General features: G+C 34.0%; 1 protein-coding gene across 4 annotated transcripts in view; it reads left to right on the forward strand.

Annotated features, from left to right (window-relative positions):
* Positions 1-10,000, forward strand: part of LOC137655777 (calcium-activated chloride channel regulator 1-like) — a 165,576-nt gene that overhangs the window by 140,092 nt on the left and 15,484 nt on the right. For 3 of the 4 annotated variants that reach the window (XM_068389916.1, XM_068389917.1, XM_068389915.1), the window contains 6 exons: positions 4,352-4,529; positions 5,129-5,266; positions 5,980-6,133; positions 6,246-6,429; positions 6,586-6,718; positions 6,901-7,034. In XM_068389916.1, coding sequence (XP_068246017.1) covers positions 4,359-4,529; positions 5,129-5,266; positions 5,980-6,133; positions 6,246-6,429; positions 6,586-6,718; positions 6,901-7,034 — 914 coding nt within the window. In that variant the 5' untranslated portion in view covers positions 4,352-4,358. Of the gene's footprint in view, positions 1-4,351; positions 4,530-5,128; positions 5,267-5,979; positions 6,134-6,209; positions 6,430-6,585; positions 6,719-6,900; positions 7,035-10,000 lie in introns of those variants that run through there. The other variant, XM_068389918.1, reaches the window with a different exon arrangement.

The following is a 10,000-nucleotide window of genomic DNA, read 5'->3' on the forward strand; positions in this document are numbered from 1 at the left end:
TGGTTCAGCCAGTCTTTCTGGGCCTCTTCCTTCTTCACACGATTAAATCTCGCCAGTGTTTTGTCCTCTGTCATTGTTATCTATGGTTCTTTGTTTATTCGTCGGCACTTTCTTTATTCTGATAACCTACAACACAGATGGTATAAGCAAAGAATGCAATGTTTGTTTAATCGCTTTGTATTTTACAAGTTTGAGTGACTCCGTCGGTTTCAAAATGTGTTCAGGTTTCACGAGAAATAAGTAAGAAGACCAGAATAAACAGTTGGTTTCTTAGGACATGGCAAGTTAAGCGATGTTTGTTAGATCCAAGTTCAGTCTCTCTTCCTGTTGTTATTGTAATTGAGCCATATAATCTCTTAGATTCATTTACTCTCTTGGACTCAGGCGTCAAAGTTTCAGTATATTGAATGTAAGAATGAAACACACAAATGAAACACGTAACTCGATACAAAGAGGAGACGTTTGCCATCATAAAGATTAGAGAAAATGGAAGACGAAAACAATGGCGAGATAATGATTTTACTAAAAACGTCTTCAAATTTGCAATTCTTATATTATAAGCATTATATAGCAACGAAAAGCAGAAAGATACCCACTTAATCGGCACTTAGTTGGCAACGTGTTAAAGAAATTGAGATCAGATGACAGACAGGCGATGCAGTTGTCGGATGCAGTGTTTGCAAGTGTGTACCCTTTTAATCCACGTACATCCTAAAATCGCTACCAGTCCTTTTTGTCTCCTTCTCTCTTCCCTAAGAAAAAAATCGGAGTTGATTAGTGGCACAAACCCCCGTGGGCGTTAGAAGATCTCTCTCTCTCTCTCCCTTTTCTTTTTGTGTTTATTTTTTATAAAGAAGATGGCACTACAGGTCTTATGATAATGAGAACTTGACTATCTAGGAGATTGACAAGGAGAGAAATGAAGGGCTTCCTGATTGAAGGGCGAGGGAGAAACTAGAGTAAAATGTAAACAATAACAACACAGGTTTCGGAATAAAATCTATGCATTGTTTTTAACGCTGGAGTTGAACAACGTTCAGTCTAGCCAGTAGCTGAATGGGTGATCTCGCGGAAAAAAACGACTGTATATGCCTTTGAACATCCCTGGGGCGGGGCGTGGTGTCAGTAACCTCACCCCATAAATACTTAGAATGCTGAAAGGTCATTTATTTCTGGCACTTCCCCACAAAGAGGAAAAACTGATTCATGTTGACCAATAAGGATGTGGTTTGATTGACTACCTGTCTGACCATATGGCTCGCAGTGAGAATCTTACCTGAGATAAATTCTTTTAATACTTTGAATTCTTATGTAATATGTGCATAAGAATATTCTTAATGAAAAATATCAAAATGGGTATAGATATCCTTCATTTATCCCAAACAATCAAGTATCATTCCAAGCATCTTGCTATATAAGTTAACTTATAATAAAGTAATTTACCCAATTAAGCAACTCTCTCTCTCTCTCTCTCTCTCTCTCTCTCTCTCTGGCCATACGAAGTGTGACGAAGCAATTTGCAAAAATTAGTCAGCGAAGGAGCATTCAAAATCAGATGTCATTTTCTGTCAAGGTTGCCAATGGAAAAACCTGAAGGAAAGTAAAATAATATAGGAAATACCTGATGGTGTTTTATTTTTCTGAAATTATATTAACTTAGAATTAAAGCAAGACAAAGAATATATAGTACCGCCACATTTTCTAACTGTCTATTGCAAACTCCTTTCCCTCCCCTATTAGTCTTTTTTTTTTTTTCCTAGTCTTTACCTTTGAGTAATAAGTCCGACCACTCATAGAGTTTTTCTTACCATTTGTTACAAGCGTTTTTAATCAAAATTATATTTGTAAAAGACCACAGTCAGTCACAGGTTTTTATATGATTATTAATTTTTATTATAATTCATTCTGCCTAGCATTTCGTGAATCGTTTATTTTGTGTAAAAGAAAAGGAGATATAATTCCAAGTCTTATTGCTGCCATATTAGCCGTTAGATTATATATACATACACACACACACACACACACACATATATATATATATATATATATGTATTTATATATATATGTACATATATATATATATATATATATATACTGTATATGTATATATATGCATATATATATGTATGTATATATATGTATATATATATCTATATACATATATATATATATATATATACATATATATATATATATATATATGCAAATATATATGTATGTATATATATATGCATGTGTGTGTAGATTATATATATATATATATATATATATAAATATATATATATATATAGATACATATATACATACATACATATATATATGTATATATATACATATATATGTACATATACGCATATATATGTGTGTGTGTATATATATGTAAATATATATATGTATACATATATATATATATATATATATATATACGGGGCAGAGGTATACCATATTTAGCCTCTTCCAAACAATTAACCTTTTTTTTTTTATTTCTATCTATCTATTTATCTATCTATCTATCAATATATCTATCTATCTATCTATCTAGGTGCCCAACAATGTAAACATAACTGGCTTCTTCGACCTCTGATAACTTAAATTTTCTCGGCTTCATTTACAAATTTCATGTGCAGTAATTCGATTTGATACAGTATGTCTCTTGTTTAATGATTGTTAGTTAATTCCGTTGATTGCAACAGCGTTTTGTTGCACAATTCAATGGCAAGTAACGCATATGGCCCTCACAAAGTCGTAGTCCAGGATAATGTGATTTATTAACCAAACAAAAACAGCCAATGAAGCAGATAAAGATGACTTAATAGATGAAAAAAAAAAAAAAAAAAAACTATTTGTCTGATTTGGTTGAAAGTCAATGAAGGCTTTATATGTCTAGCTGGTGATAAGACCTCATTTGTTTGATATTCAAGGAAAACTTAATTACCTTAAACAAACAATAAAGACATAATTCATTCATAGTCAATAGATATCTGATTATCGTAGTATTCAAGGAAAGCTTGATTGGTATACGAGTCAAGGAAGACTATATCAACTTGTTTAGTAAGTAACACGTAATTATTTTGATAGCCAAGTAAGATATGAATAGATTCATGATGAAGGAAGATTTAATTTTTTAATAATCATGAAAAACTTCACTAGTTTTAAGACAAAGGAGGATTGTTAAGTTTGATCGCAAAAGAAAATTGATAAGTTTAATAGCCAAGTAAAATTGATAAGTTTGAATGACAAAAATAAAATGTTAAATAAGTTTGATAGCCAAGGATGATTGATAAGTGTGATAGCCAATGCTGATTGATAAGTATCATAGCCAAGGAGGATTGGTAATTTTGATAGCCAAGGATGATTGAATAGTTTGATAGCCAAGGATGATTGATGAGTTTGATGGCTAAGGATGATTGATAAGTGTGATAGTCAATGATGACTGATAAGTATCATAGCCAAGGAAGATTGATAAGCTCGATAGCCAAGGAAGATTGATGAATTTGATACCCAAGAAGGATTAATTAGTTTGATAGCCAAGAATGATTGATAAGTTTGATAGCTAAAGATGATTGCTAAGTTTGATAGTCAAGTATGATTGATAAGTTTGATAGCCAAGGATGATTAATAAGTTTATCAGACAAGGATGATTGATAAGTTAAACAGCACGGGGAAGACTCGTTTAGTTTAATGGGAAAGAAAAATTGTCTCATTAGTTCAACAGTCATAAACTAGTTTTTATAGCCAAGAGAGGTTTGATTAAAGTATTAACCAAAGAATAAATAATAAGCTTAGTATTTAAGGAAGATTTGATTAGTTTAATAACCTGAGAAGACAAGATCGGCTTAAAAAATAAAGAAGATCTGGTTAGTTTGATATCCAAGGAAAGAGGATTATTTTGACAATCAAGGACTACTTTTTTTTAAACAAAACTTGATTAATATGAATTGTTTTGTAACCAAATACGGTATTAATATAATAAATGATTAAGGAAAACTAGATTGATTTGATAGGTAAGGAAGACCTGATTACCCTAATAGTGAAAGGAGATTTGATAAGATTGAATACCCAATTAGTTTGATTGTCAAGAAAGATTTTATAAATTTTCAGCACAGGGAGACTTTATTACTTTGATACCAATGCAAGTTTTGATCAATCATTTGAAATGAAAAAAATTTGATTCCTTTTAGTCTCGAATAATAAAACATCTTTGTAATTCATCTCACCTGTCATCTGACGACTTGTTCAACCAAAGGAGTCTGATTATTATGTCTCAGCTGTATTTAAATCCCATAGGATTATTGGCATAATCTCCTGACGCGACAGAATATTTTACCATATTTTCTTTCTCTCTTTCCAGCTCCAAGATGAAGACGTGGGCTTATCCTTACCTGCTGCTTTGGGCGATGGGCGTAACGGTGGTGACGGTGGGCGCCTCCCGGGTTCAGCTCGTAGACAACGGGTATGAGGGCGTGGTGGTGGCCATCTCCCAAGAGATTGATGAGACTTTGGGCCCTCCCATCATACAAGCCATTACGGTGAGCATCAGAAGACATACGCCCACTTTTATGGTTATTTCTAACCTTTTATTTACTCTGTTTTGACTGTTTCAATTGCCTTTTTCTTCTCTTGTTTTTTCTTCAAAATTATGTTGCCCTTTACAACATTCTTTCTTCTTTCGTATTTCCTGGAACTCTGTCTCTATCCTCAACTTTATTTCTTTTCTCTTTCTTCCTCGCTCTTCTTCCTAAGATGAGAGAGAAAGACCTCATCCATTTTAATGTTGATTGTTAATCTTGGCTAAACTTGGCTCTTCTGATACGGGCTAGTGATCGATTTGGAGACCCTAGTGAAATGAAGTATGGTTTCACAGACGTTATATGTTTTCCGAATATTGTGGCAAGATAATTTATGTCTACTCTATTTGACGAAGATGCAATTTTTATTAATCTTTACTTGTTAAGAGAATTATGGTCCAGGCGGACATCGAAACATATCGCTAGATTATCAATATATTTGAAGAAATAAACCTGTGACATCATCTTCAGAGTTGCACAATATCCTTTGTGAAGTTTCTGTAAACATAAATCAGAGAAAAATATTCGTCTTCAATCCTTTTCTCTTTTATTTTTCACAGGAAATGATCCAAGAGGCCTCGAGAAGATTATTCCGAGCGACCCACTTCAGGGCATATTTCCGTCATGTGAAAATTCTTATTCCAAAGTCTTGGACGGACACGCCCGTCAACAACACTGCTCTCAGTGAGGACTATGAAGTAAGTTTAACATCTTCCCAATAAGATGTTATTTCTTGTCTATAGACAGATAAATGCACATTATATATTTCATTGGTCAGATAATCTAACTTTCGATTTGCATAATTATATGTTTGCGGTTACGTAAGTTGTCTTCTCGAAAGCAGTGTTGCGATGGTAATTTTGGAGTTGCTACTACGACATCTACTATTTAAACAACTCTAGCTGATATTATGATCAAGCTATTATTCTTACTAATTTCTTTCACCTATTCGAATTATCATTACATGTTCAGTATTCATTCCTAATCTGAATTTGTTTATATAACTCCAACACAATGTTTATTTGTGTTTATATTTCTTTGTTGATGCCAAAGTTTACATTTAAAGACAGATATGCAGAGAAACTCTCAGGGGAGAGTAAAAAATCTAATCAATTTTAAAAACCAATTTATCAGAATTTAGACCTGTTTGATACTGCATTATTTGAAGTGTGAATGAAGTTGGACCACAATCTACATTTTCAATGCCATGTTTCATTTCATCAAAAGAACGATTTTCATTTAGATTATTTGAAATACTTATAGATATTTTAATAAAGAGCGTTCCACAGTTTTCTTTTTCAAGTGGGGACTGAATTAGTTCTTTGTGTTCAAAGTCATTAAGAAAACATGATGAACCTGTTACTTAACTCCACTAGCTGGTGCATTACATACGAATTTTACACTTGCTTAGGACAGCGCCATCCGTGTTGATCACATGAATAGCGTGTACAAGAACCAGCCCTACACTCACCAACCAGGCGGATGTGGTGTCCCTGGAAAGTACATTCATCTAACTCCCGATTATCTCACCGATGTGGCGCAGGCAGCCTGGTGGGGCCCTAGAGGTAAGCTAGCCCTGGGAGGGGATATCGCTTCAAGGTCTGGTGTATATGAAACACCAAGATGTCCTCGTTTCAAAAGGTAATCTTTTTGCCTTCTATCGTTTGGCATAAACAGGGAAGGCCCTCTTGATGGAATGGGCTAAGCTGAGGTGGGGAGTCTTTGACGAGCTGGGTTATCCGGGAGACGAAAGCTTCCCTCTCTTCTACATTCTTGATGATCGAGACAACGGTGGACACTTCGGAAGCGGTACAATCCACCCCACGTACTGCGCTGACAAACTAGTCGAGGGACGCCAAATGTAAGATGGCTCTTGGCCTCTGTGGTAAAATTAGAGAAAAGAAATCCCACTTTCATTGTTTTGATGTAATGTTTTCACAGGAGACTTTGGGTTTTATTCTTACATCCTTTTTCATACAGCAAGTTCTCTTAGATTAAACTGCTTTTCTTTTACCAGAGACAAGCGAGGTCGTAGTGGGTGTGGGCTAAATGATCAAGGCGAACCTGACCAAAACTGCCGGTTCCTTCCATACAGGGACCAAATTGCATCTTCTTCATTAATGTCTTATCCTTTGATATTCAGTGATAAGGTAAAGAATAGTTTAAAAAAAGTCTGCATCTAAATGTATAATCTTTCATATATTTTCTTGTTTTTAGTAACATTTTATCTATTCATAATTAGTTTTTCAATATTTTTTTCAACACTTTAATCTTTTACTTTATCATAAAGGAGAGAAGTATGATATAAAGATTTATATATGCCTCCAAAAAGGTTGTGGATTTTTGTGACGACCAGCAGAGCGACCATCCTCACAACTCTGTGGCCCCAACAAAGCAGAATCTCTTCTGTGGAGGACGGTCTGTGTGGAGTGTAATGAATGATCATCCAGATTTTAAGGATGGAGCGTAAGTAAAAAAAAAAAAAAAAAAAAAAAAAAAAAAAAAAAAAAAAAAAAAAAAAAAAAAAACATTGCCAAAGAACAGATCTGGTAAGGAGTGCTACTGCTGTAAGTGTGGATTTCTATTATTGTGTCTTTGCTTGTAGAAATTAGGACGATTGCAGGTTGGATGCGCTTCATCTCTTCTCGTGTTGCAAGTGGATTCTAATCACGGAATAAAGTAACATTGAGACGAAAGTTGTAAACAAGACACATTTTTGCATTATATAAGTCCATAACACAAGGGAAACATGTTTCTAACTGAATTTATCGTGTCTAAAGATAGAGATGGTGAGAACGAAATATGCAATGGAAGATGAAATATCGTTGGAAGGAGAAAGGATTAATGAGGTAGAAGCATTTAAGTATTTAGGAACTATGATCTCCGATACAGGGTGTTTAGGATTGGGGTTTAGCGAAAGATTTAAAAAAGCAAATGGCTTGGTTAAGTAAAATTTGGAAATCAAATCGTCTGAAATTACATATAAAAATCAGGCTATATATATAAGTTTAGTGAGATCTGTGTTACTGTATGGACATGAGTCATGGTATGTCAATGAAACATTCTCCAACAGATTTAGTTGATTTGAGAACAAAGCCCTCATAAGAATATTGGGAGTTAAATGGCAGAACAGAATTAGAAATGAAACTATAAGAGAGATTACTTGAGTGCCGTATATGGATGAGATCATGATGAGGGGTAGATGGAGATGGTTTGGGCATGCTCTTCGCACTTCCCAAGGGAGATTAGTTTATCAAATGTTTAACTGGGCTCCACAAGGCACTAGAAGAGTTGGAAGACCCAGGCCTACATGACTGAAAACTATGAAGCGTGAAGTAAGAGATGATGAATGGAGAAAATAGAGACGAATGGCGAAATCTAACCGATGCCCTTTGCGTCATTAGGCGTAGGAGAGGATGATGAATTTTCTGTATTGAAGTGAGTTTAAAAAAAATTTCGTTGACAAATTTCAGATCATTTTTTGAAATATCAACTTTCAGACACACACTAGATAGTTTCTGTACCTGAAAAGAAGCCAATCAGTCTAGACTTCGATGGGGAACCAGCGGCCTTAAGGCCGCATATGGCCTTCTGGACCATCAAGTGCGGCCTTTTACGGCCTTTGATATATGTACAGTATGTGTAGTATATTTCTGCTTTGACACTGGATATTTTGTGTTTGAAATCATTCTACTGTATGTACACACATACAAATATGTATACTCAGACAATGGGAAAGTTGTGTTCAATGATGTACCTCCCTAAGAATGGAAGAAATTTTTCATTGAATTCAATGAATCTTAAGTGAATACAATTAGCAGTTTCCTTGTCAGCTGCAACAGCTGTTGTAGCTGATAAGGAAAAACTGCTAGTTGCAGTGAATGAGTGATTTAACGTATGATGGACGAGAGAGTCCCTGTTTTGTCCATCTCCCCACTGAGATCTATGTTAGTTTTAGATGAGTCAACAGGTTCTAGATATTTGGCATAAGAATATTTTATTAGTGCTTTCATTGATGAGTTTTGATTGTATGAAAAACAGCAAGGACAAGAGGAAAAGACATTTTAACAACTTCAATAATCAATGTCACAAAGGAGGACTAAATTTTACTTCCTTATTATAATAAGTTATGCACTGATGGTGTTCCATCTATGATGGCTAAAAATAGAGATTTATTGAACATCTTAAAAAAGCAAATAATTAAAACAGCCAAGTGTGTTTAAACATACTGGGATGTTGCATTTTTATGAGATGTGATTGTTTAAAAAGTACCTACTTGCCAATATAAAATATTTGAAAAGGTTATATTGTCGATATTTATAAGCTATCTTTGCCAAAAGATTGATATTATTTTATTTATCACTTCAATACAAAGAACCTACTTGCTTAACTAAAGTCATTTGAAAATAACATGCTTTTGATATTATTCATTTACTTACGGTAGTATGAAAACTACCCAAACTTGAATGAAATATTTTAAAATTTATTTTCAATATAATGCATTTACTGATTACTTGTATAAAAAGTACTCAATTCAAATATTTTAAATTGTAATGCTTTAAATCTTTATAAACCTGTCACTCTTTCTTTAGATTACTAATGAATTACTTGGAGGATAAAATAACCAACAAAATTCTATGCGGCCTTAAGGAGCATTGAGGAATTGCAAGATGGCCTTCATCCAAAAAAAAAAAAAAAAAAAAAAAAAAAGGGTTCCCCACCTCTGTGTTAGAGCATTATAAAGGTTTTCGTTTAATTTTCTTGATTTCTGGCCAAATACCATCAACAAACCTTTACAGTTAGATAATAATCTGAATAGGAATAAAGATTCTGTGTTTGCTTCAAGTATTTCCAATTCTATTTGGAGGCTCATATATGATCTAACGACAAATAAGTTGAATTCAGGCAGTGCCCCAAGAGAAGGAAACCGTTCAATTATTATTTTTGCTTTACCAAGTGCACTCCAGTGAGTGCCGTTCTCCTATTTTAATCTACATTGCCTGGCCTCAGCAATGTTAAATCAAATATAATGTTTCTTCATGATTTAAGGATGTCTTATTATCGATTGTATGGAAATTCTTATCATTTGTTGTTGAATGGCCTTAGTCAATTAAAATTGTCTGAAACAAGGATTATTTGGACAAGTTTGCTAATTTTACTCATCTCATACTTGCTTTTGGTAGAAGGCTACATCTTATCCTCTCCTTATTCAAGTAGTATTTAGTGGAGGTATGATATCTCTCAAAGACTTACCTTCTCTTTGTGACCGGCCATTTTCAGTACACAAATTTTCTTTCAATAGATCCACAGTTATAAAATCACAGTCTTGGCAACGACCCTGTGCTTTAAGATGCTGGATAAAAGTTAAAAAGGTAACGCTCTTTTGAAAGGCCTGTGGATCAAAATGAAAGTATACAAAATTATTCTTTCAG

Source organism: Palaemon carinicauda, chromosome 16 (genome assembly GCF_036898095.1).
Source record: "Palaemon carinicauda isolate YSFRI2023 chromosome 16, ASM3689809v2, whole genome shotgun sequence".
In the NCBI taxonomy this organism is placed as follows: domain Eukaryota; kingdom Metazoa; phylum Arthropoda; class Malacostraca; order Decapoda; family Palaemonidae; genus Palaemon; species Palaemon carinicauda.